We start from the raw sequence: 26951 nt of genomic DNA, 5'->3' as shown, positions 1-26951 counted from the left end.
GGACTCTCATCTGGTTTTATACTTTGGTGTTTCCTATGCCGATTTCCCCACAATTCTCTTGGTTTAGGAGAGTACCTTTTGAAATTTCCAATCCTACTTGGCTGAATGGAGGTGTCCCCATAACTGCCAACATAGCTAAACAGAACAGAACGTCTTTATTAGCTGTCCTAGATGGACAGCCCGGCGAAATGCTGGGCTGTTAGACTGCTCACAAATGTCCATTCCTCCTGTTTCCCCAGTGGCTGGCACTCCAGGAGACCCTGCCTGGAGCAGGGGCTGGCAGATTTTCTATGGGGTCACCACAAATAATCATAATACTTTACATGTATACTTGAAGGAGGGTTGTTTTCTCACAGGCATGTACTACACATAGAGATTTGGGTTAGGGATCTAATAAAACTTAAGACGTGGCCACACATTTAGCTACTAGGGCATGAGCTATCTGAGGACAGGGATCATATCTTTTATTTTTATGTCTCCAGTGCCCAGAATGATCCCAGGCACAAAATCAGGGAACATATTTGTGGAACTTTGAGCAGGTGGGCCTTGTTTTTGAGGGGCCTACAACCCTGCTGAGGATACAAGAAAAGTACCTAAAAGGAAATGCCATGACATGGGTCACACCCAAGAAAAGTACCTGAAAGGAAATGCCATGACGTGGGTCACAGGGGCAGGTGTCTGTGGGGAGGCTCAGGCTGGGGCAGCTGCTTTAAGGAGGAAGTGAGACTTGAAGTGGCATCCCTCATCTACTTCACCTGTTATGACAGGAATGGGCTTAGGAGAAGCCTCCTCGTGCCCAGGGAGTCAGGGTTGCCGGGGGGAAGCCAGAAGAAGAGTCCTGGCATGTGTCAGAATTCTGGCAGACAGCTGATGAACAGGCTCAAAAAGGTAGTGCCCATGAGAGGGGACTCTGAGGTCACACTGCCTGGGTTTAAATCCCTGCCACTTTCTTGGTGTTGGTGACCTTGGGCAAGCCACTTAATCCTTCTGTACCTCAGTTTCCTCATCTGTCCGTTGGGAATAATACGACCTACCTCGTCAGATTCTTAAGCAGATTACGTGAGTTCATGTATATAAATCGCCTTGAACAGTACGTGGCATGGGGTAGGTGTTCTAGATGTGTTTGCTGATACCACCCACGCTCCCCAGCTGTATAGGGCCCAGTTCTACACAGTCCCATGTTGACCCTGCCTGGAACTGGAGAAAGAAGGGATAAGGGGGCTTGAGCGGCAGGGGTGAGAGTGGCAGCCCTGATCCACCTGGTGCTTTCTCTCTTGCAGACAGAGGGGCCGAGCCCCCCATTCACAGCACGAGTGCCCAGCTCTGCCTCAGCCTATGACCAGAGAGGACTGGCCCCCGGTCAGGAGTACCAGGTCACTGTCCGTGCCCTTCGAGGGACTAGCTGGGGCCCTCCTGCCTCCAAGACCATCACCACCAGTGAGAGCTGGGGCTGTGGGGTGGGGTCCTGGGTGGAGATCTGGATTTGAGAGGGGTGGCTGGGAATATGCCCTCCAAGAGGGCAGAGGGGAGGGATTGGCTGGGGGCAAGGCTCGTAGAAGGAAAGCTGGTGACTGCAGATCCAGACTCCCACCTGATCCCTCCTCTCTCTGACCTGGCTAGTGATCGACGGCCCCCAGGACCTCCGAGTGGCGGCTGTGACACCAACCACGCTGGAGCTCAACTGGCTGCGCCCCCAGGCTGAGGTGGACCAGTTCGTGGTGTCCTACGTCAGTGCCGGCAACCAGAGGGTGCGGCTGGAAGTGCCCTCTGAGGCAGACGGGACGCTGCTGACCGGCCTGATGCCAGGCGTAGAATACGTGGTGACCGTCACTGCCGAGCGGGGCCGGGCAGTAAGCTACCCGGCTTCTGTCAGGGCCAACACAGGTATGGCTGGCCAAGGGTTAGGGAAGTTTCTGAGCGTAGGAGCCACTTCCTAGGGAGCCCACATGTCCGGCTCACAGGCTGCTCTGAACGCACTTGACAGGGCGTGTGGCAGTCCCAAAGCACCTGCTGGGGGCCCTTGCTGTGCACCAAGGGCTCTGCGGAGATGGAGTTCTCAGGTGCTTGGAGTACTGTAGGAAGGCTGTGGGCTGGAGTTTGGGAGCAGCTGCCTCATGGAGAGAAGCAGTAAATAGGAGATGCTGTCCGACCCACCCGGATGGGGGAGGTTCTGATCCAAACTTGGACACAGGGACAGCCCTTGAGCTCAGTCAGTGGTCAGATCTTGGAGAGATTGGAATTAGGCAGATTAGAGATCAGCACTCCTGTTGACTTTAGGATTGGGGATTGGGAGACTTAGGTCTCAGCAGTAATTTTCCACTAACCCTCAAGGTCTCTTAACAGATGCCTGGATCTTTCTTTTCTTTTCCTGTGACAGAGGGACGCCCACCTCGCTGTAGCTCACAGTCTCTCCTCCCACGCCCCTTTCTCTCCTTCAGACACAGGGCCCCACCCGCTGGTTTCTTCTCTCTAGGGCACCAACAGTGGCGGGCTTGGAGGGCAAGGGGTGAGGGAGTCCTGGGACACTAACTCCTTTCTCTCGATTCTCTTTCCAGGTGGGGCTGGGGCACAGGAGGAGGCCTCTGGCTCCGGTGGGAGGGACGGTGGGAGGAACTGCCACGGGGAGGAGTGCAGGGATTGGTGGGGGGCTGCCACTGACCGGCTCTCCCCCTCCCCCTTTTTCCGCCCCGGCAGCACCAGGCCACTACAGTCACCCGGAGGCGCACGCCCCAGCCCCGTCCCCCAAGCCCCGGCCCCGGCCGGTCCCGGCCCCGCGGCCCCCGCGTCCACCAGTCCCCCCTCGGCCCTCGCGGCCGGCGGAGGAGGGGGAGGCGGAGTCTCGGCCCGGGCCGAGCCTACCCCAGCCCCCTCGGCGGGCGTGGGGCAACCTGACGGCCGAGCTGGGCCGCTTCCGCGGCACCGCGCAGGACCTGGAGCACCACCTGCGGGCTCACGGCTACCCACTGCGGGCCAACCAGACCTACACGTCGGTGGCGCGCCACATCCACGAATACTTGCAGCGGCGTCGCCTGGCGGCGGCCGTCCCCACCAGCTCCCCCGCACCCCCGGCCCGTCGCCCCCACCCCACCTCCAGCCCCGACTCGGGCACCTGGAAGCGGGATTCCAACAAGGGCACCTACGGCCTCTCGCCCGAAGGCGTCGACCGGGAGGCTGCGCCCCGCCACCCCAAGCCCGAGGTGCTGGGCAGTTCCGCCGACGGCGCACTTCTCGTGTCCCTCGACGGGCTCCGCGGCCACTTCGAGCGCGTGGTGCTGCGCTGGCGGCCCCAGCCGCCCGCAGAGGGCCCCGGCGGGGAGCTGACCGTGCCGGGCACCACGCGCACCGTCAGCCTGCCAGATCTCAAGCCCGGCACCACCTACCACGTGGAGGTCCACGGGGTGCGGGCAGGGCAGACCTCCAAGTCCTACGCCTTCATCACCACCACAGGTAGTGTGGGTGGGGCCGCGGGACCACCCATCTCCTGCCCAGTCTCACCTGCCACTGGAGTCAGCATCCATGAGTTCCTCCCGCTGCCTCACTGCTCAGGCTGCCACCCCACCACACGCTCTGTCTTCAAGCCCTACCTGGCCCAGGCTCCAAGAGAACCCCCCAACAAAGCGCACTTTCTCGTGTCCCTAGACGCCACCTCCACCCTCAGGGTCCTGGTGGATACCCAAGGTCAAGGAGACCTGTTCTTTGGGACTGTCTGATTTTCACTTGGGTTCCTAGGACACTTCTGCCAGGAATCCTGTTCTAGGCAACAGAAGGGGCATCTGGTGGGAGGGGCAGTGTCTGGAGCAGTTTGGGTGGGGTCGGGAGAGAAACTAGTGGTTCCCCACTCTGACTCACTGTGGTGAGAGTGGCTGAAGACTGTGGTCAGTGGTTACTATTTTCCACAATTTGGCCCCAACCTCAAAGGGACACATCGGAACTGCTTGCAGGTGGCCTTGAAGCCATCAGGCAGCATGTGTGTGTGAGAGGTGAAACCACTGCTTCTTGAGCTGCCTTTCCAGACCTCCTGGCTCACTTCACACTTGTCTCTCCCACAGGAACGATGTCCCGGCTCGGGGAAGGGGCGCTCTGTGGCTGTCATGGGGAGGGTTCTGGACCTCTTCTTCCCCCATAGGGCCCAGATGCCACCTGAGCTGGATGTCCACCCCCCCCATCCCCTCTCCCCTCTCTTCTCACTAGCCACTCTCTCTCTACCCTCCTCCCCTAACACTACCGTCTCCTCCTTTCTTCCAGGCTTGTCCCTGCAGCACTACTGGAAGTCACGACCACCACCCAGTGGGGAAGGGGTTCCTGTGGGGAGGGACATGGTAGTCTGTCGGGGCTGGAGGTCACAGGAGCCTTGTGGGAGGAGGGATGGCAGACTTTATTTCTTTTCTTTATTACCTGCGGGCCTGTCTGTGCAGGACTGTGGTGCACCTTTGGGACGATGAGGTGACCCAGGGGGTGATCCGGGAGCAGAAAAGGGAGGGTCTGTAGGCTCTTAGAGGCTAGAGGGCAGAGCCTGGGGGCCAGGGTTTCCTTTCTGACTCTCATACTCCACTCTCCTGTTTTTCTCCCCTTGCTTCTTCCCAGGGTCCTCCCCCTCAGACCTCCTGGGGGCCACTGATGAGCCTCCTCCCTCAGGCCCTTCAACGACTCAAGGGGCTCAGGCCCCTGTCCTGCAGCAGCGACCCCAGGAGCTGGCAGAGTTGAGGGTGCTGGGCAGAGACAAGACAGGGCACCTCCGCGTGGCCTGGACCGCCCAGCCTGACACCTTTGCCCACTTCCAGCTGCGCCTACGGGTGCCCGAAGGGCCTGGGGCACATGAGGAACTACTGCCAGGGGATGCCCGTCAGGCTCTGGTGCCCTCACCCCCTCCTGGATCCCCCTATGAGCTGTCACTTCGTGGGGTCCCCCCCGGGGGCGAGCCCTCTGCCCCTCTCATCTACCAAGGCATTATGGGTACATCCTGGATTCTGCTCAAGACCAATGTCCTGAGGTTGGGGGAGGGGCTGGGCCATTAGGATTTCAGAGGTGGGGTGGAGATTGAAGGGCAGGGCTGGTGTTTGGGTCAGGGTGGTAGGAGGAACAAGGAGAGAAAAGGAGTTGAGGGTTCAGAGGCAAGAGGGATCGAGGGGGTCTTAGCACAATGGTCGGGTGGGCCGGGGAGGGGAGTACTCCAGGCAAAGTAGATGAGAGGGCAAAAGTCAAAGGATGGGACAAGGATTCAAGGAGAGAGGCTGTTGGCCCCCTTGCTCTCCGCTTACAGCTTTCTTTGTGCAGACTCGCCCTGCCCCCACTTCCTGGTTACTCCTCTGCCCCAGCCCGCCCAGTGTGTCTCTCAGGGTGGGTGTGGGAAGGCCTCTGGCCCTGAGGATCCTGACCCTCAGCCCTCTCCTCCCTTTCCCTTCTCCCAAGCCCCTGCCATCCCCTCACTGGACAGGCTAGGACAGTGGTGCTGCCCCTCACCCTGCGAGCCCAGCCTGCAGTGGACAGCACCCCATGGTCCCATTAGCCATTTCCACTAGGGGTGGAGGTTCCTTGTGGTAGGGCGCTCCACGGCCATCAGGACTTCAGAGACGGGTGAGGTTTGTGGAACCAGTGCAGGAGCCTGGGCTTCCTGGCTCTCACATTTCCTTCTGGTCCCTCTTTATGGGACTAGGGTAGCCAGCTCTCCCTGCAACTCCAGATCAAGCTCACCACTGGGGAGAGGGCGGTAAGGGAGAGAGAAGTTCAGGTGGACCGAGGCGTCTTGAGACTGCTCTGAAACAGCAATGGCAAGGTTCTGAACTCTCAGGGAAAACCACAGGGGACCTGAAACTCCCCCAGAGACCTTGGTGTGAAGAGGGACTGGGACCTTTGTGAGTGGGGAGGAAGTTATCGCAAGGGAAGAGCCAAAGCTTTCACTCCAGAGCAGAGATTGGGGAGAAATGCCCACCTTCTTAGAAAGGCTGGTCCCAGAGAACAGAGGGCGGGGAATGGAGGCTTCCAGGAAGGGAGCTGTCCAGGATGGAGTGAGCCAGTGGGCAGAGGAGAGGGAAGGAGACTGGGGACAAGGCAGTGCTTGAGCCCATGTGCTTTGCTTTGCCCCACACCCCAGACAGGGATGGGGAGAAGCCTGGGCAGCCCTCGGCCCCGCCACGCCTGGGCAAGCTGACAGTGACGGACATGACTTCCAACTCCCTGCTTCTGCACTGGACGGTCCCTGAGGGCGAGTTTGACTCCTTCGTGATCCAATACAAAGACAGGGACAGGCCCCAGGTGGTGCCTGTAGAGGGACCCCAGCGCTCAGCCCTCATCTCCAACCTGGACGTTGGCTGCAAGTACAAATTCGTCCTGTACGGGCTCGCGGGCAAGAAGAGGCATGGCCCCCTGGTGGCTGAAGCCAAGATCTGTAAGTGAGAGGCTTCACACACACCCCTGCCTCTGCCCTCTGCACAGTTCTGAAGGGGGTCTGCCCAGTGCTTCCGCAACTCCAGGAAGGCTCCCTGGAGGCAGTGGTGCCGGAGATGAATCCCGAAGGGAAAATTGTGGTGGTCAGGCAGGGAGGTTGAGGAGGGTAGAGCAAACAGAGGGAGAGTGAGGCAGGAGAGAGTGTGGCCCTGTAAGAGAATCAAAGTCTCTTTCCTCTGGGCGAGGGTCAGGGCACCTGGGAGCTGAGGGCACTGATCTCACTGATCTCATGTGTCCGACTGAGTCACTTGGACCTCATCTGAGGACCCTAGGGGGCCGCCAAAGGGCTTTACGTGAGAGAGTGACATAATTCAATATTTATCTTACAAATAACACTGAGACTGCTGCAGAGGATAGTTGCAGAAGGCAGTCCTATTCCCTGAGGCAAGGAGCAACGGATGTGAGGAGCAGTGCAGCGGGGGACACTTAGTTAAACATCTTTCGAGCATTCGTTAAGTGTCAAATGTGTTCAAGATGTTCTAAGTGTATCATCGCACTTAATCCTCATAAGCAGCCCTGTGAGGCATGCTCATTTCACAGATGAGGAGAACTGAGGCGCAGAGAGGGCAAGGTCACTCAAGCAGAAAGTGATGGGGCCATAGGGTCATCCTGCTGCCCTCATGGGCCTGGAGAGCAGAAGAAAGGCCTGAAGAGGGGGTGTGGGTGTCCCAACAGGCAGAAGCCAGGGTGGGGGGCAGGGAGAAGAGACATGGCCACTGGAACCCTGGAGATGGCTAACACTCAGGGCAAGAGCAGAGGAAGGGGTGCCTGCAGGGTGAATTGGGGAGCGGGATGCCAAAATGAAGGGCGCGGTCAGACATGTCAGATTCCGTAAGAGTGATTCAAGGCTACAGAGTGTCCACAGAACTTAGCAATGGCGAGGTCACCACTCACCCTGGTGAGAGCGGCTGGTGGAGGGTGGAGCTGGGTTGGGAGGGTGATGTAGGTGAGGACATGACTACAAGCAGTGTAGACATCTCCTTCTGGAATTTGGGCTGGGACTAGAGAGCAAAGAGGGAGGGTGGAGGCTGGAGGGCGATGCAGCTGAGTGGAGGAGCTTGTGTAAATGCTCATGGCACAGCCGAGGGAGTGAGGGTAGGAGAAGAGGAAGTGGGGCCCAGAGCACAGGTGTGGAGGGCTCTCCCACGTTAAAACGCGCCAAGGACCAAGCTTCCCTCTCTTGGAGAAGATACCAACTAGTTGTTAGGCCTGGAAACAGTAGAGGCTGTCCTGGAAGACTTCCCTGGCCATGGAGATGTGGAAGGGGCTGGCTGGGCTCCCTTCTCTCTGAAGCCCTTTCCAGGCTGCGGAATGAGTCAGGGCCACACTAGTCCATACGGTGCTTTTGTGCCCCATCAAAGAAAGCACCCCTTCTTCCAGATGGGCATAGCCCTTTGCCAGGATACACAGCTTGGCAAGCAGAGTGCTGGCTGGATTTCAGTCCCTCAGTGCTCCCTCCACCATGCACCTTTTGTGTAGTGAACAGCCTGCACAGCCTCACACAGCATCCCCAGGTGGGAGATGGATTCCTCCTTATCCTTTGACCTGTGTCCCTCCCTTCTCTCTACCTGCTCTTCCTAGTGCCTCTGACTGATTCCAGCTCGGTGACTCCACCCCGCCTGGGAAAGCTGTGGGTGACAGATCCCACCCCAGATTCGCTGCACCTCTCCTGGACTGTCCCTGAGGGCCAGTTTGACTCCTTCGTGGTCCAATACAGGGACAGGGATGGACGGCCCCAGGTGGTGCCCGTGGAAGCTCCCGAGCGCTCGGTCATTGTCTCCCCGCTGGACCCTGACCACAAGTACAGATTCACTCTGTTTGGGATTGCCAACAAGAAGCGGCATGGCCCCCTCACGGCCGATGGCACCACTGGTGAGTAGCAGCCACCTAAGCCCCCATGTGACCCCTCCCAGTCTTCCACATGCTTGCCCCCAGCCAGGAACCAGCTGGGGCCTCCCAGCGAGATGGCTGACTCCGAATCCTGGCCCTGCTTTTGGGCTCAGGGCCAGCCAGCCTCCCCCGCACTGCTGGGACCCTTTCATCCTGTTCAGCTGCTCCCCAAGGCCCAGAAGGTGTGTCATACCCTGGCTGTGCCAGATTTCTCAGAGTTCATCACTCATGCTAATTGCGTAGAGACTCCCACAGGTGTGACAACCTGTCCAAACCCCAGGCCCCAATCCTGGGTTCTGCCAGTTCAGCCCTGCCTGGATCCTCTTGTTTACAGCCCCAGAGAAGAGAGAGGAGCCCCGCCACCCAGAGTCCCCTGAGCAGCCCCTGCTGGGTGAGCTGACAGTGACCGGCACCACCCCAGACTCCCTGCGCCTGTCCTGGACGGTGGCCCAGGGCTCTTTTGACTCCTTCACGGTCCAGTACAAGGATGCGCAGGGGCGGGCCCAGGCAGTGCCCATCAGGGGGCATGAGAATGAGGTCACCATCCCCGGCCTGGAGTCCGACCGGAAGTATAAGATGAACCTCTACGGGCTTCATGGCAGGCAGCGCGTGGGGCCTGTGTCCGTGGTGGCCACCACAGGTGAGTCAGGGCTGCACGGGGCTCCCTCCGTGGCCAACCCCCAGCCCTGTGAGCAGGACCTGACCCGGGATCCTTCACACTTCCCTCCACCTTCTCTTTCTCGGCTCCAGTTCTGCCAAACCTCCACAGTCTACTTCCCGACATCCCAGGACTTTGCATCCAGCCGCCAGCCCCTGACCAAACTTTCTTGGCCCTGCTTCTCCATCTCCAAGAACAGACCCCATTTCCCACATTCTGAGCACTGGGAATCACCCCTTCGTCCCGGGCTGTCCTCCCCATGGATGTCCTCAGCCACTGTGTTCTTTCCCCGCGGTCTTTGCTGGCCTTCTTCCCCTGGCTCAGGCTGTGGTCATTTCTGAGCTTCTGTTGCCTGCTGCCCACACCCTCCCACCATAGCTGCTCTGTTCAGAGCTGGCAAATCCAAGGGACATGAGCTCCGTGTTTCCCCAGCCTCCTCCCAGCCCCCTGACTCCCTGACTCCCATCCAGCTTGGAGCAGGGCAAAGGGCTCACTTTCAGCCCCGCTGCCCTGCATTCCTCCATGGGCCCAGCCTCCCCCATCCAGCACCATTTCCATGGCTGTGTAGCATCGCGGTTGGGAGCATGGGCTCTAGAGCCAACTGCCTGGATTTTAATCCTAGCTCTGGGATCTTGTGCAAGTTACTGAACCTCTCTGGGCCTCAGCTTTCTCATCTGTCAAGTGGGGATGATAATGGTAACAGCTTCACAGAGTTGTTAGAATTAAATGAGTTAGTATACATATGGCACCTAGAACAGTGCCTGGCACATCAAAACTGCTACTGAAGAGTGAGCTACTATTTCTCCCTGACCCTCTCACTTCCCAGTATCCTTTTTCTCTCCTCACCTCCCCACCCTCCCCATCCTTGCCTGGGTTATCATTCTTGCCTGCTGCCTCCTCAATCTCCTGTCTCCTAAGCAGTCCCCCATGGACCGTGGAGTGGGTCACAGAAGGGCTGGCTTCCCTGTGCCAGTCTCCCCGCCCCATGGAGCCTCAGTGAAGACCTAGCTGCTGCAGACGGTGGGCAGATGCCTCGGGGCTGTGACTCTAGCCCAGGCCGCGGACGAGCACGGCCCTCCACAGCCCCCAGCGCCATCCGCAACATCTCCCCCGCCCACCCCCCAACCCCGACTCTTGTCTGAAGTGGAGGGAGGGGCAGGGTTGCCTCAGGAAGCCTTAGCGGAGCACATCCCATTTCCTGTCCTGGTCAGTGGGGTGGGGGAAGCTGGAAAGCCCTGGGGAGGGGCAGGAGCTGAAAGGGAGGAACACAGTGGGAAGAAGCCTTACTGCCCCCTCGCTCTCCTGTGGTCAGCACTGTCCATGAACACAGCAGAGAAGCATCCCTCAGTGTTCCCTCTCTTCCCATCTCGTCTCCTTTCTCAGACGTGAGAGGCGGCCCCTTACCCCCACAGTGCAGTCGTCCAGCACTGACGAGGTTTAGGGGCCTGTCTCAGCCCTGTCTCCTTTGATGGGCAGCTGAATGGCTAATACAAAGGCTACAGGAACCCCTAAGCTGACAGCTTGAAGAGTATATTTGCCAAATGTACTTTATTGTCACGATTAACATCACCACAAAGCACATCACCTGTAAAGCCTAATCTCTTCTCTCAGCCCCGCAGGAAGGCGTGGACGAGACCCCCAGCCCCACAGAGGTGGAGGAGAACCCCAGCCCCACAGAGCCCAGCACAGAGGCACCAGAGCCCCCCGAGGAGCCCCTCCTGGGGGAGCTGACGGTGACAGGATCCTCCCCGGACTCGCTGAGCCTCTCCTGGACCGTCCCCCAGGGCCACTTCGACTCTTTCACCATCCAGTACAGAGACAGGGACGGGCAGCCCAAGGTGATGCGGGTGCCAGGGCACCAGGACGGGGTCACCATCTCGGGCCTGGAGCCAGACCACAAGTACAAGATGAACCTGTACGGCTTCCACAGCGGCCACCGCGTGGGCCCCGTCTCTGTCATCGGGGTGACAAGTGAGTAGATGGTGGAAGCCCCAGGGTGGGACCTAGTGGGAGGATCACCCTCTCTCAGGTGATGGGTGAGTGGGGTGCAGGAGGCCCCTCCACTCGAGGCTGAGCCATGGTGCCCTTTGTGCCTCCACCAGGCTCCCTGAGGACCCGTGTGTCCCCCTGGGCAGAGAAGGGCCTCTGTGAGCCATGCTGGTGGCTGCCCTGGTCCCCCACAGCTGACCCCAGAGGCTCCAGGCATGTTTATGAGATGTCAGCTGAGCAGGACCACCCAGCCCCAAGGACGGGCTTCTCTGAAGTGACTTCAGGGCCCGGAGCCGGGGCCAAGGCTTGGGAGGAGACCCAAGGACATCACCTGGGGTCCCTGCCTCACGCTCTCTGTGTCTCTCCTTCTCAGCTGCAGAGGAAGACACCCCCAGCCCCGCAGAGATGGAGGAGACCCCCAGCCCCACAGAACCCAGCACAGAGGCCTCGGAGGCCCCCGAGGAGCCCCTCCTGGGGGAGCTGACGGTGGCAGGATCCTCGCCGGACTCGCTGAGCCTCTCCTGGACCGTCCCCCAGGGCCGCTTCGACTCCTTCACCGTCCAGTACAAGGGCAGGGACGGGCCCCAGGTGGTGCGTGTCGGGGGCGAGGAGAGTGAGGTGACCGCTGGGGGCCTGGAGCCCGGGCGCAAGTACAAGATGCACCTGTACGGCCTGCACGGGGGGCGGCGTGTGGGCCCCGTGTCCACCGTGGGCGTGACCGGTGAGTGAGGGCGGGGGCCTTGTTTGTTTTCCTCCCACCAGTGGCCCCCAGCCTCCCTGTGGCATTGCCCTCCCTTGCCTTCCCCACCTGCCTGGGGAAGACCTAGAAAGAACAGTTCACGGGAGACTGGGCTACAACCAGCTGCACGACTTTGAGCAAGTCTTAAACTTTCTGTGCCTGTTTCCTCGGCTGTAAAATGGGGATAGTAACACCTACCTCACAGAACTGTTGTGAGATTAAATGAGTTAACAGACCTAAGAATGGGTCTGGCACCAAGTAAACATGCTGGCAGTGTTTGCTGCTATGGTTACTGTATTTGTCCTTACCCTGGGATCTGCTCTGTCCCCTTTGGCTGGTTCCGCTTCGATGTTGAGAATGTGCATGAGACGTTGCCCTCGTCACCAGTGCAGCTGGAAGCTTTCTTTACTACTCATCCAGCGAGTGGTTATAGCAAGGAAGAACGTCCCTTCCACCCGGGTACAGGGCCACTCAGCCACCACAGAGGACCAGCCTGGGCACCTACTCTCCAGAGCCCCAGCGTGAGGGGCCAGATCACAGACAGGCCTCTGGGACCCTCCTGCTAATCCGCCCAGCTTGGCCCCAGCAAGGGGCATCTCTTTTCCCCTTTGTTCACTGAAACAAAGACACAGCTTTTTCAAAAGCAACTTTTAATATAAGGGGAAAGATTTTAAAAAGCAGAGAAACAGGTTTCCAGAGCATGGTTTCTGTACTTCTCAAAGGGACTTGGTTGGCTTAGTTTCCAGAAGCTTCCACTCCTGATTTCTCTTCTTTCTTTAGTCAGCACAGAGAGTAGGGAGAGGGGAAATCCTCCCTGAGTTCCTCTCCTGCAGGCCTGAAGTAGCAGGATGGAGGCTCGTGCCAGGCCCAGGAAATGTGGCCGAGGTTTCTTCTGGAGTCACCCTCAGTCCGTCCATCTGTCCGGGGCAGCCACACTGGTCCCCGGGTAAGGATGGACAGTGCCGGGCGCTGACTGAGGTGGTGCAGTAGAGGAAAACTGAATCTTGGAATCGGAGAAACTGAGTTCCATTCCTGGCTTCTCAGTTCTTAGCTGTGCGATGGTGCTCATCATCCGAGCAGGAAGGTGATAGGCAGCTGGAGCCCGCTGAGCTGACCCAGGGCCGGTCCCTGGCACACAGCGCGTGGTGAACCGTTGCTAGGAGAAGAACTAACATGCAGCTTTAGAAACATGGCTAACTTGGGAAAGGATTATGCCAAATGCAGCATAGGGCCTGCGGTACTCATGGGTAGTTATCATTCCACCTTTCCCAGTTAAGTCAAACCACCAATGATAAGGCTTGATGGTGAGGGACAATTTCTCTCTCTCATGGAAAGAAGTACAGAGACGCAGGAAACGGACGCTAAAGGAACCAGCAGAGCTAGAAGGCAAATGAAATGGAACACAATGCGTGGCCTGGCACCTGTACCTGGGAGAAGCTCAGTACGTGATGGTTGCTCTGGCCCGCCTTCAGCTGCCTGCATCCCTGCCCTCCCCACTCAGACTTATTTCTGTCCTCCTGAGGCCTCATCTCCAGCCTGGCCACACCACACGACTGGTGGGATCTTAGTTCCCCGACCAGGGATTGAACCCGTGCCCCCTACAGTGGAAGCGTGGAGCCCTAACCACTGGACCGCCAGGGAAGTCCCATGCCAGCCTGTTTTTAAAGCAGGTTTTATCAGTACAGAGCCTAGTCTTGTCCTCCCACAGGAGCCAAAGAAACAAGCTCTTGGGAACCTCACCCACCCAGCTACCCCTCTGCCAGTTGCCTCTTGGGACCACCTTCCAGGCTGGTCACTAATGAGCAGGGCTTCCCAGACTCAGCTCATTCTGGGGCAATGGGGACCAGCAGGTCCTGAGCTTGGCCTTTTCCAGACGTGCAGACCATTCATTAATGTAACAAACCTTTGTGGAGCACCCACTGGGTGCCAGTGCTGGGGACACAGCAGTGAACAAGGCAAAGCTCCTGCTGAGAGCTCACATTCTGTCAGAGGGAGACAGGCACCAAATTGCACAAATATGTCAGTGGGACCATATGTGACAGTGACAAGAGCTGGGGAGAAAAGCAAAGCCCAGTAGGTGAGATGGTGAGTGGGCGGGAAGCAGGCAGGCAAGGGCCTCCCTGAGAAAAGGACCTGCAGGAGGGAGAGGACAAGCCACGCAGGCCTCTGGGGAAGAGCATCCGGAGCAGAGGGAAGGTGCCTGAATGTCTGTGGACCAGTGAGGAATGTTTTGGAATGGGGAGGGTGACGTGAGAGATAAACAGGTGGGGCCTCGGAGGTCATTGTAAGGACCTGGTTTTTTCTCTGAGTGAGATGGAAGCCATTGCGGGAACAGACTCTGACTAATGTGTTAACAGTGGGGAACAGAGCAAAGAGGATGAGGGTGGAGGAGGGAGGGGATTTAGGAGACTGTGCTATAATCCAGTAAGAACACGTGTGCTTAGAGATGGTGGCGGTGGAGTTGGGCAGGGGGAAGGGGGTCAGCTTCTGAAGATAGTGCGGACAGGATTTCCTCACAGGCCGGCTGAGGGGTGGAAGAGAGGACTCAGGGATGACTCGGAGAATGAAGCTGTGGTTTTGCTGAGGTGGGAAAGCTGGGGAGGGAGCAGGTGTGGGAGCAGCCCCTGAGCTCGGTTTTGGACTTGTTGAGTTTGAGACATCAATTAGGCACCCAAGGAAGATGCTGAGCAAACACAAGTCTGGGGGTCAGCAGGGAGGTCTGGATGGGAGGCCTTTGGAGCCAGAGATGCACAGATGGAACTTCAGCCACTTTCCCAGGGTCTCAGTGGTGGCTGACACCCCTCCCCGCAAGCACAGCCCCGGATTCTGGCAGGGACTTAGTGAAGGGTTGTTGGCCAGACAGATGTCGCCAATCAGTGTGGTCTTACATCAGAACCACAAAAACAACGCACATAATTACTACAAGGGGAAGAGGGGCTTTTCCTAACAGCCTCCCACCATTTCTATCTCAGCTCCACAACCAGAAGAGACTCCTCCAGCCACCGAGCCCCCCACGGAGCCACGCCTCGGGGAGCTGACAGTGACAGATGTGACCCCCAACTCCGTGGGCCTTGCATGGACAGTCCCTGAGGGCCAGTTTGACTCCTTCGTGGTCCAGTACAAGGACAGGGACGGGCAGCCCCAGGCGGTGCCTGTGGCCGCAGACCAGCGAGAGGCCACTGTCCCTGGCCTGGAGCCTGCACGCAAATACAAGATGAACTTCTACGGGCTACATGGTGGGCAGCGCGTGGGCCCCCTCTCTGTGGTAGCCATGACCGGTGAGTGACCGTGGGTAAAGGTAGTTCCCATCCCTGGTTACCCGGGGCCACCCCCTCCCCTAGCCTCTCTCTCAGGTCCTGCCTCAGTGGCCCCCGCAGGTCCTCCCCAGTCTATTACCTGAGCCCTTGGCTCCTCTCCTGAACTGGAACCTTCCCTACCCTCCAGTCTCCATCTCCACTCTGTCTCCTCCCCCAGGCAGGATTGTCTTCCTCCCATCTGACCTGAGTCTAGCCAAACGCTATCTCTCTGACTGTCCACAGCTGTTTCCTTCCCTCTCTTTACAACCCTGCTGTGACTTGGACCCAGCTAACACCTCCCCCTGCTGCCCTTTTTCACTGGGGTTAAACAACACACATCCCTTGAATCTCTTCTCAGGGGCCCTCAGCCCCCTGGCCTGAGCTGTGTTCCCTTCTGGCCAAGCCAGAATCTTCCTCCGTCAGGGAAGTGGCCCTTGCTCTTGGCTCCCAGCCTCTCCCACCCCTCATGCTTCCTGGGCACAGGTTGCCACCAGTTTTGTGCTATGGTACCTGGTGAAACCAGTGAACCCCTTTCAGAGCAATGTCTTAATAATCCATAAAGTAAAACGCATAGGATTACAAAGGTAACCAATTCTACTGATTAACCAATTATCAAAAATATTTTAAAACTTGAATTTATGATTCAGTAATATAGTAACTTCATAATTAGTTCATTAAATAGCAAGACTTAGTGGCATGTTTAATAACCTACCCACATTTAGAAGCAGTGATGAGTGTAAAGAGTATTTTTTTTTGAATTTTTGAATTTTATTTTATTTGTCTTTTTATACAGCAGGTTCTTATTAGTTATCCATTTTATACATATTAGTGTATACATGTCAATCCCAATCTCCCAGTTCATCCCACCACCACCACCCCGCCCCCCCGCCACTTTCCCCCCTTGGTGTCCATACATTGTTCTCTACATCTGTGTCTCTATTTCTGCCCTGCAAACCAGTTCATCTGCACCATTTTTCTAGGTTCCACATATATGTGTTAATATACAATATTTGTTTTTCTTTTTCTGACTTACTTCACTCTGTATGACAGACTCTAGGTCCATCCACGTCTCTACAAATCACCCAATTTCGTTCTTTCTTACGGCTGAGTAATATTCCATTGTATATATGTACCACAACTTCTTTATCCATTCGTCTGTTGATGGGCCTTTTGGTTGCTTCCATGACCTGGCTATTGTAAATAGTGCTGCAATGAACATTGGGGTGCATGTGTCTTTTTGAATTATGGTTTTCTCTGGGGATATGCCCAGTAGTGGGATTTCTGGGTCATATGGTAATTCTATTTTTAGTTTTTTAAGGAACCTCCATACTGTTCTCCATAGTGGCTGTATCAATTTACATTTCCACCAACAATGCAAGAGGGTTGCCTTTTCTCCACACCCTTTCCAGCATTTGTTGTTTGTAGATTTTCTGATGATGGCCATTCTAACTGGTGTGAGGTGATACCTCATTGTAGTTTTGATTTGCATTTCTCTAATAATTAGTGATGTTGAGCAGCTTTTCATGTGCTTCTTGGCCATCTGTATGTCTTCTTTGGAGAAATGTCTATTTAGGTCTTCTGCCCGTTTTTGGACTGGGTTGTTTGTTTTTTTAATATTGAGCTGCATGAGCTGTTTATGTATTTTGGAGATTAATCCTTTGTCCATTGATTCGTTTGCAAATATTTTCTCCCATTCTGAGGGTTGTCTTTTCGTCTTGTTTGTAGTTTTCTTTGCTTTGCAAAAGCTTTTAAGTTTCATTAGGTCCCATTTGTTTATTTTTGTTTTTATTTCCATTACTCTAGGAGGTGGATCAAAAAAGATCTTGCTGTGATTTATGTCAAAGAGTGTTTTCCTCTAAGAGTTTTATAGTGTCCAGTCTTACATTTAGGTCTCTAATCCATTTTGAGTTTATTTTTGTGTATGGTGTTAGGCAGTGTTCTAATTTCATTCTTTTACATGTAGCTGTCCAGTTTTCCCAGCACCACTTATTGAAGAGACTGTCTTTTCTGCATTTTATATCCTTGCCTCCTTTGTCGTAGATTAGTTGACCATAGGTGTGTGAGTTTATCTCTGGGCTTTCTATCCTGTTCCATTGATCTATATTTCTGTTTTTGTGCCAGTACCATATTGTCTTGATTACTGTAGCTTTGTAGTATAGTCTGAAGTCAGGGCGTCTGATTCCTCCAGTTATGTTTTTTTCCCTCAACACTGCTTTGGCTATTCGGGGTCTTTTGTGTCTCCATACAAATTTTAAGATTTTTTGTTCTAGTTCTGTAAAAAATGCCATTGGTAATTTAATAGGAATTGCACTGAATCTCTAGATTGCTTTGGGTAGTATAGTCATTTTCACAATATTGATTCTTCCAATCCAATAGCATGGTATATCTCTCCATCTGTTTGTATCATCTTTAATTTCTTTCATCAGTGTCTTCTAGTTTTCTGCATACAGGTCTTCTGTCTCCCTAGGTAGGTTTATTCCTAGGTATTTTATTCTTTTTGTTGCAGTGGTAAATGGGAGTGTTTCCTTAATTTCTCTTTCAGATTTTTTATCATTAGTGTATAGGAATGCAAGAGATTTCTGTGCATTAATTTTGTATCCTGCATCTTTACCAAATTCATTGATTAGCTCTAGTAGTTTTCTGGTGGCATCTTTAGGATTCTCTATGTATAGTATCATGTCATCTGCAAACAGTGACAGTTTTACTTCTTCTTTTCCAATGTGTATTCCTTTTATTTCTTTTTCTTCTCTGATTGCCATGGCTAGGACTTCCAAAACTATGTTGAATGATAGTGGTGAGAGTGGACATCCTTGTCTTGTTCCTGATCTTAGAGGAAATGCTTTCAGTTTTTCACCATTGAGAATGATGTTTGCTGTGGGTTTGTCGTATATGGCCTTTACTATGTTGAGGTAGGTTCCCTCTATGCCCACTTTCTGGAGAGTTTTTATCATAAATGGCTGTTGAATTTTGTCAAAAGCTTTTTCTGCATCTATTGAGATGATCATATGGTTTTTATTCTTCAGTTTGTTAATATGGTGTATCACATTGATTGATTTGCGTATGTTGAAGAATCCTTGCAGCCCTGGGATAAATCCCACTTGATCATGGTGTATAATCCTTTTAATGTGTTGTTGGATTCTGTTTGCTAGTATTTTGTTGAGGATTTTTGCATCTATATTCATCAGTGATATTGGTCTGTAATTTTCTTTCTTGTAGCATCTTTGTCTGGTTTTGGTATCAGGGTGATGGTGGCCTCATAGAATGAGTTTGGGAGTGTTCCTTCCTCTGCGATTTTTTTGAAGAGTTTGAGAAGGATGGGTGTTAGCTCTTCTCTAAATGTTTGATAGAATTCACATGTGAAGCCATCTGGTCCTGGACTTTTGTTTGTTGGAAGATTTTTAATCACAGTTTCAATTTCCTTACTTGTGATTGGTCTGTTCATATTTTCTATTTCTTCCTGGTTCAGTCTTGGAAGGTTATACCTTTCTAAGAATTTGTCCATTTCTTCCAGGTTGTCCATTTTATTGGCATAGAGTTGCTTGTAGTAGTCTCTTAAGATGGTTTGTATTTCTGCGGTGTCTGTTGTAACTTCTCCTTTTTCATTTCTAATTTTATTGATTTGAGTCCTCTCCCTCTTTTTCTTGATGAGTCTGGCTAATGGTTTATCAATTTTGTTTATCTTCTCAAAGAACCAGCTTTTAGTTTTATTGATCTTTGCTATTGTTTTCTTTGTTTCTATTTCATTTATTTCTGCTCTGATCTTTATGATTTCTTTCCTTCTACTAACTTTGGGTTTTGTTTGTTCTTCTTTCTCTAGTTCCTTCAGGTGTAAGGTTGGATTGTTTATTTGAGATTTTTCTTGTTTCTTGAGGTAGGCTTGTATAGCTATAAACTTCCCTCTTAGAACTGCTTTTGCTGCATCCCACAGGTTTTGGATCATCGTGTTTTCATTGTCATTTGTCTCTGGGTATTTTTTGATTTCCTCTTTGATTTCTTCAGTGATCTCTTGGCTATTTAATAACGTATTGTTTAGCCTCCATGTGTTTGTGTTTTTTTTGTTTTTTTCCCTGTAATTGATTTCTAATCTCATAGTGTTGTGGTCAGAAAAAATGCTTGATACGATTTCAATTTTCTTAAATTTACTGAGGCTTGATTTGTGACCCAGGATGTGATCTATCCTGGAGAAGGTTCTGTGTGCACTTGAGAAGAAAGTGTAATCGGTTTTTGGATGGAATGTCCTATAAATATCAATTAAATCTATCTGGTCTATTGTGTCATTTAAAGCTTGTGTTTCCTTATTAATTTTCTGTTTGGTTGATCTGTCCATTGGTGTAAGTGAGGTGTTAAAGTCCCCCACTATTATTGTGTTACTGTCGATTTCCTCTTTTATAGCTGTTAGCAGTTGCCTTATGTATTGAGGTGCTCCTATGTTGGGTGCATATATATTTATAATTGTTATATCTTCTTCTTGGATTGATCCCTTGATCATTATGTAGTGTCCTTCCTTGTCTCTTGTAACGTTCTTTATTTTAAAGTCTATTTTATCTGTTAGGAGTATTGCTACTCCAGCTTTCTTTTGATTTCCATTTGCATGGAATATCTTTTTCCATCCCCTCACTTTCAGTCTGTATGTGTCCCTAGGTCTGAAGTGGGTCTCTTGTAGACAGCATATATATGGGTCTTGTTTTTGTATCCATTCAACGAGCCTGTGTCTTTTGGTTGGAGCATTTAATCCATTCACGTTTAAGGTAATTATCGATATGTATGTTCCTATGACCATTTTCTTAATTGTTTTGGATTTGTTTTTGTAGGTCCTTTTCTTCTCTTGTGTTTCCCACTTAGAGAAGTTCCTTTAGCATTTGTTGTAGAGCTGGTTTGGTGGTGCTGAATTCTCTTAGCTTTTGCTTGTCTGTAAAGCTTTTGATTTCTCCATCGAATCTAAATGAGATCCTTGCCGGGTAGAGTAATGTTTGTTGTAGGTTCTTCCCTTTCATCACTTTAAATATGTCATACCACCCCCTTCTGCTGAGTTTCTGCTGAGAAATCAGCTGTTAACCTTGTGGGAGTTCCCTTGTATGTTATTTGTCGTTTTTCCCTTGCTGCTTTCAATAATTTTTCTTTGTCTTTAATTTTTGCCAATTTGATTACTATGTGTCTCGGCGTGTTTTTCCTTGGCTTTATCCTGTATGGGACTCTCTGCACTTCCTGGACTTGGGTGACTCTTTCCTTTCCCATGTTAGGGAAGTTTTCAACTATAATCTCTTCAAATATTTTCTCGGGTCCTTTCTCTCTCTCTTCTCCTTCTGGGACTCCTATAATGCGAATGTTGTTGCGTTTAATGTTGTCCCAGAGGTCTCTTAAGCTGTCTTCATTTCTTTTCATTCTTTTTTCTTTATTCTGTTCTGCAGCAGTAAATTCCACCATTCTGTCTTCCAGGTCACTTATCTGTTCTTCTGCCTCAGTTATTCTGCTATTGATTCCTTCTAGTGTACCTTTCATTTCAGTTATTGTATTGTTCATCTCTGTTTGTTCTTTAATTCTTCTAGGTCTTTGTTAAACATTTCTTGCATCTTCTTGATCTTTGCCTCCATTCTTTTCCCGAGGTCCTGGATCATCTTCACTCTCATTATTGTGAATTCTTTTTCTGGAAGGTTGCCTATCTCCACTTCATTTAGTTGTTTTTCTGGGGTTTTATCTTGTTCCTTCATCTGGTACATAGCCCTCTGCCTTTTCATCTCGTCTATCTTTCTGTGAATGTGGTTTTTGTTCCACAGGCTGCAGGATTGTAGTTCTTCTTGCTTCTGCTGTCTGCCCTCTGGTGGGTGAGGCTATCTAAGAGGCTTGTGCAAGTTTCCTGATGGGAGGGAGTGGTGGTGGGTAGAGCTGGGTGTTGCTGTGGTGGGCAGAGTTCAGTAAAACTTTAATCCACTTGTCTGCTGATGGGTGGGGCTGGGTTCCCTCCCTGTTGATTGTTTGGCCTGAGGCGGCCCAGCACTGGAGACTACCCGGCTCTTTGGTGGGGCTAATGGAGGACTCTGGGAGGGCTCATGCCAAGGAGTACTTCCCAGAACTTCTGCTGCCAGTGTCCTTGTCCTCATGGTGAGCCACAGCCACCCCCCACCTCTGCAGGAGATCCTCCAACACTAGCAGGTAGGTCTGCTTCAGTCTCCTATGGGGTCACTGCTCCTTCCCCTGGGTCCCGATGCGCACACTACTTCGTGCATGCCCTCCAAGAGTGGGGTCTCTGTTTCCCCCGGTCCTGTCAAAGTCCTGCAATCAAATCCCACTAGCCTTCAAAGTCTGATTCTCTGGGAATTCCTCCTCCCATTGCCGGACCCCCAGTTTGGGAAGCCTGACGTTGGGCTCAGAACCTTCACTCCAGTGGGTAGACTTCTGTGGTATAAGTGTTCTCCAGTTTGTGAGTCACCCACCCAGCAGTTATGGGATTTGATTTTATTGTGATTGCGCCCCTCCTACCGTCTCACTGTGGCTTCTCCTTTGTCTTTGGATGTGGGGTATCTTTTCTGGTGAGTTCCAGTGTCTTCCTGTCGATGATTGTTCAGCAGCTAGTTGTGATTCCAGTGCTCTCGCCAGAGGGAGTGAGAGCACGTCCTTCTACTCCGCCATCTTGAACCAATCTCTGTAAAAAGTATTTTGAAGTTTCTGCAGTAATTCTAAGGTGATGTGACAATCTCTGTGATTCCTATTGGTGACAGGGTTACAAGCACTGCTAGTACCACCGTGGTTGGTTTCCTATATTCATCATTGAAAGAAATGCTACATTTCACTTAGAGATCAGTGCAAAAGAGATGTAACTGTTTCCCATCTCAGTTCAAAGCCCTCTAAGGCCCTCGGAGCCCAGGAGCCCTGTGAGGGGGAATTTCTCCCACCAGAGGTCTCAGCCATGTTCTTTGTCCTCCTGGATCCTAGCTCCCCTCTCTCCAGCCCCAGGCAAAGAGCCCCGCCTTGAGCCACGTCTGGGGGAGCTGACAGTGACGGACGTGACCCCGGACTCCGTGGGCCTCTCCTGGACAGTCCCCGAGGGTGAATTCGACTCCTTCGTGGTCCAGTACAAGGACAGGGACAGGCAGCCCCAGGCGGTGCCTGTGGCTGCAGACCAGCGTGAGGTCACCATCCCCGGCCTGGAGCCCAATAGGAAATACAAGTTCCTGCTCTTTGGGATCCAGGACGGGAAACGCCACAGCCCCGTCTCTGTGGAGGCAAAGACAGGTGAGAGGGACCCCCACGAAGCTGAGCCTGAGGCCCCAGCCCTGCTGCCCTTCCTCACGCTGCCCTATCACCTCTCCCTTCCGCCAGGTCTCCGCTTCATCCACCTCTTCTGTTTTATTTGAAAAGCCACACTGCCTGCCCCGATCCCAGGCAGATGAGAACCAGGAAAATGGGGCCAGTTCCTGGATCAGTTTCCCCTGCTGACTTTTCCCCTCTTCTCATAATTTCTACTTCTGTTGAACGGGGGAGCCTCCTTCAGACCCCTTCCTGGAAGGTGGAACAGGAGAAACAACAGGGCTAGATATGGGGGAGGGAGCCAGGAGCCGTTCCACCTCCCTTGGCCTGTGAGTCCTCAGCCCTGTGTAGCCATCACCTCCTGAGGAGTCTTCCCTCTGACTCTCACCCCGTTTCCCACCTACTGGCCCAGACACACTGGGTCCCATATCTGCCTCCCCAGAGGGACCCGTTTCCTCCTCTGCCCTCTTCCTGGAGCCTCAGAAACTGGGGACCAGAGGAGCCCAAGACTGGCTGCCCAGTCAGGCCCAGCCCAGCTGTGCCCCTTTCCTGGGTTTTGGTCCAGGCGCTCCCCTGCCCCTGGGGGCTCCCTGTTGCCAGAAAACTCTCACAATAACAATGCCGTCAGCATCCTTGCTGTCCAAGAATGCAGAAGGCCAGCTCCTTCTCAGGCCTCGGGATGGCTTCTTGGGCAGATACCAGATCCTTCTCCCATCTGAGCTCCCCTTCTTCTCCTCACACCCGCCTCACACATAGGCAGCCCTCACTCCTCCACTGGGTCCTATGAGGGTCACCTCCATCATAATATCCTACCTCCCCACCAGCTGTCTGCCCCCATCAGTGATCCTGTGCCCCCTCTGACATCCCCAGGACCCTTGGATTTCCCCAGGGACCAGTCAGATCACAAAGAGTGGGTTCCTTGGTCATAGGAAATAAGCAGACCAAGTCTGTGATAAGCTGCACCCTGCTAAGGAAATAGTCTCTACTAGGTGGTTAGAGCCTGGACAGCAAGAGGAATAAGATAAATAGGTAGCTAGGGAATCTCTTCCCCCAGAGATGTCTCAGGACAGAAGACCCCTCCCTGCGCTGGTTAAGTGGACAGAGGCATGGCCAGTTGGGGATGCTGGCAGGCATGGGAGGGTGATGGAAATATTTGGGGGAAGCACTGATCATTTGGGCAGTTCTGGGTTTTTCCATTCTCAAGTGGGAGGCAGTCAAGGAGTCGTTTTGGAAAAAAAAATAAACACAAGAACCTTTTCTCTCTGTCAGTTGCTCGAGGTGACACCAGCCCAGGAGCCCCACCCCGCCTCGGGGAGCTGTGGGTGACAGACCCCTCCTCAGATTCACTGCGCCTCTCCTGGACAGTCCCCGAGGGCCACTTTGACTCCTTTGTGGTCCAGTTCAAGGACAGGGACGGGCCCCGGGTGGTGCCTGCAGAGGGCCACGAGCGCTCAGTCACCATCGGCCCTCTGGACGCCAGCCGCAAGTACAGATTCCTCCTCTACGGCCTCCTGGGCAAGAGGCGCCATGGCCCCCTCACCGCCGAGGGCACCACAGGTGAGGGCAGCCCCTGCGGGCGGGCATCTCTGATCTGGAGGCTCCCCCAGGGAAGGTCCTTGTGGTCAGTTGTGGTGGCTGCCATCACGGTTGTTGTTTGGCTCCAGCTGTTCTGGCTGGGATCCAGCGCCCCCTCTCCTTGCACAAGCCCAAAGATCCAGCCCTGCAGGATGCAGCCATGGCACAGCCCTGTCTATAGATCTCTCAGTCCTCCCCTTCAGCATCACCCAGCCTTCCAGAAACAACGCAACCATTTCCTCTCTGTGTTTCCATCTCAGAGACCCGGAGAGCTGTGGACGAGGCTGGAACAAAACCACGTCTGGGGGAGGAGCTGCAGGTGACCAGCGTGACATCAGACTCCGTGGGCCTCTCGTGGACGGTCCCCGAGGGCCAGTTTGACTCCTTTGTGGTCCAGTACAAGGACAGAGATGGGCAACCCCAGGTGGTGCCCGTGGAGGGCAGCCTCAAGGAGGTCAGTGTCCCAGGCCTGGACCCTGCCCGCAGGTACAAGCTGCTGCTCTACGGGCTATACGAGGGCAAGCGTGTGGGTCCCATCTCCACCATCGCCATGACCGGTGAGTGCAGCTGGGGGGAACACACTGTCCCTCCTGCCCGCCTGGCTCTCCTGGTCTGGTGGAGCCACACAAATTCAGAGCTTCCTACACTCCTTTTGGGGGAAGGGATCAGCTTCATAGAGGCATAATTTACATACAATAAAATTCACCCATTTTAAGCTCATAATTCAATGAGTTTGGGCAGATGTATAAGCCATGAAACCATTACCACAACAAAGATAAAAAACATTGACTCCAGAAGTTTCCCTATGCTCATTTGCAGTCAGTTTCCCCACCCGCAGCTTCTAACAATCACTAATTGCTTTCTATCATTATAGATTTTCCTTTTTAAGCTTTTCATTTAACAGAATCATACAGTACACAGTTTTTTGTGTTTTTCTTGCACTTAGTGCTTTTGAAATTCATCACTGTGTATCAGTAGTTGGTCCTTTTTATTACTGACCTCTTGTCTTCACCTCCTCCCCTCCTTCCATCCTCTTGGAGAGTCTTGGTGCAGTGACAAACCAGTCACCCATCTCTACCTGTCTCTCTGAACCAGCCCCCACGGAAAAAATCGAAGCCGAGACTGAGGCCCCCAGCCCTCCAGCATCTGAGCCCCGTCTGGGGGAGGTGACTGTGGAGGAGGGCACCCCACACACCCTGCATCTCTCCTGGACCGTGATTGAGGGAGAATTCGACTCCTTCGAGGTCCAGTACACAGACGAGGATGGGCAACTCCAAGTAGTCCATTTAGGGGGCAACCAGAATGACATCACCCTCTCTGGCCTGGAATCCGACCACAGATACCTGGTGAGCCTGTACGGTCTCCACGATGGGCAGCGTGTGGGTCCTGCGCACGTCGAGGCCCTGACAGGTGAGCAAAATAACTGCCCACTCGGCTTCCTTCCAGGTGGCTGTGAGGGCCCAGAGGAGGGCAGAGTCCCCGTGGACACCGTGCCCCTCTCTCAGGTCCTTCTCTCTCCGTGTCTGTGTTCAGCCCAAAATGAGGAAGAGAATGAACCTTCAGAATCTCCCTCTACCAACCCTGAGCCTCACGTCACGCCTCGCCTGGGGGAGCTGACAGTGACAGATGCCACCCCCGAATCCCTGAGCCTCTCCTGGACCATCCCCGAGGGCCCGTTTGACCACTTCCTGATCCAGTACAAGAATGGGGACGGACAGCCCAAGGCAGTGAGGGTGCCGGGATACGAGGACGGGGTCACCATCTCAGGCCTGGAGCCAGACCACAAGTACAAGATGAACCTGTACGGCTTCCATGACAGCCAGCGCGTGGGCCCCGTCTCTGTCATCGGGGTGACAAGTGAGTGGACGGTGGAAGCCCCAGGGTGGGACCTAGTGGGAGGATCACCCTCTCTCAGGTGATGGGTGAGTGGGCTGCAGGAGGCCCCTCCACTCGAGGCTGAGCCATGGTGCCCTTTGTGCCTCCCCGCCACCCCTCGCCTCCAGGCTCCCTGAGGACCAGCAGGTCCTCTTGGGCAGAGAAGGGCCTCTGTGAGCCATGCAGGTGGCTGCCCTGGTCCCCCACAGCTGACCCCGGAGGCTCCAGGCATGTTTATGAGATGTCAGCTGAGCAGGACCACTCAGCCCCAAGGACGGGCTTCTCTGAAGTGACTTCAGGGCCCGGAGCCGGGGCCAAGGCTTGGGAGGAGACCCAAGGACATCACCTGGGGTCCCTGCCTCACGCTCTCTGTGTCTCTCCTTCTCAGCTGCAGAGGAAGACACCCCCAGCCCCGCAGAGATGGAGGAGACCCCCAGCCCCACAGAACCCAGCACAGAGGCCTCGGAGGCCCCCGAGGAGCCCCTCCTGGGGGAGCTGACAGTGACAGGATCCTCGCCGGACTCGCTGAGCCTCTCCTGGACCGTCCCCCAGGGCCGCTTCGACTCCTTCACCATCCAGTACAAGGGCAGGGACGGGCCCCAGGTGGTGCGTGTCGGGGGCGAGGAGAGTGAGGTGACCGTTGGGAGCCTGGAGCCCGGGCGCAAGTACAAGATGCACCTGTACGGCCTGCACGGGGGGCGGCGTGTGGGCCCCGTGTCCACCGTGGGCGTGACCGGTGAGTGAGGGCCCTCCGGATGAGGTCTCAGAAAAGGTCTGATAGTAGAGCCTCTTGAGTGTCTTTCACTGAAGACCCAGGACCCTAAAACTCCTGAACCTCTAACCCATCCATTGTCCATTCAACACCTCAGGACAGGTGTGATCTGGAGGCAGGAAGAATGAGTTCCAGGGAAGTGCTTTGCCCATTTGAGAGAGGCCACTGGGGACTGAGGCCTTCAAGTCAGTCACGCACTGACCTGTTTGTGGCTCTCTGCTTTGCCTGGAACTCTGAAAAGAGCTCTTTTTGGGTGTTGGGACAAATGCCATGAAATGCTAATTCTCAACAAGTATTTATTACATAAAATTTCAAACATATACCCAAAGAGAAAGAATAGCATAATGAACTGCCATGTGTCAATCACCCTGCCTCAACCAAAAATCAACTCCTGGCCAGTCTAGCTCATCCAGACCCCACTCACTTCCCACCCTCCCCGACTAGAATGTTTTCTTTATTAACAGCTTT

The 26951-nt window shown here is 53.7% G+C and overlaps 1 protein-coding gene across 5 annotated transcripts in view; it reads left to right on the top strand.

Moving 5' to 3' along the window:
* Window positions 1-26951, top strand: part of TNXB (tenascin XB) — a 59634-nt gene that overhangs the window by 14546 nt on the left and 18137 nt on the right. For 3 of the 5 annotated variants that reach the window (XM_061196052.1, XM_061196053.1, XM_061196050.1), the window contains exons 5-20: window positions 1281-1437; window positions 1621-1884; window positions 2695-3447; window positions 4585-4953; window positions 6092-6385; window positions 8026-8316; window positions 8669-8974; window positions 10604-10963; window positions 11355-11702; window positions 14693-14998; window positions 21947-22246; window positions 23531-23818; window positions 24097-24393; window positions 24932-25246; window positions 25370-25693; window positions 26100-26447. In XM_061196052.1, coding sequence (XP_061052035.1) covers window positions 1281-1437; window positions 1621-1884; window positions 2695-3447; window positions 4585-4953; window positions 6092-6385; window positions 8026-8316; window positions 8669-8974; window positions 10604-10963; window positions 11355-11702; window positions 14693-14998; window positions 21947-22246; window positions 23531-23818; window positions 24097-24393; window positions 24932-25246; window positions 25370-25693; window positions 26100-26447 — 5320 coding nt within the window. The remainder of the gene's footprint in view (window positions 1-1280; window positions 1438-1620; window positions 1885-2694; window positions 3448-4584; window positions 4954-6091; window positions 6386-8025; window positions 8317-8668; window positions 8975-10603; window positions 10964-11354; window positions 11703-14692; window positions 14999-21946; window positions 22247-23530; window positions 23819-24096; window positions 24394-24931; window positions 25247-25369; window positions 25694-26099; window positions 26448-26951) is intronic. The other 2 variants (XM_061196051.1, XM_061196054.1) reach the window with 2 other exon arrangements.

This window comes from Eubalaena glacialis, chromosome 7, assembly GCF_028564815.1.
Source record: "Eubalaena glacialis isolate mEubGla1 chromosome 7, mEubGla1.1.hap2.+ XY, whole genome shotgun sequence".
Classification (NCBI taxonomy): domain Eukaryota; kingdom Metazoa; phylum Chordata; class Mammalia; order Artiodactyla; family Balaenidae; genus Eubalaena; species Eubalaena glacialis.
This window is presented reverse-complemented; position numbering and strand designations above follow the sequence as displayed.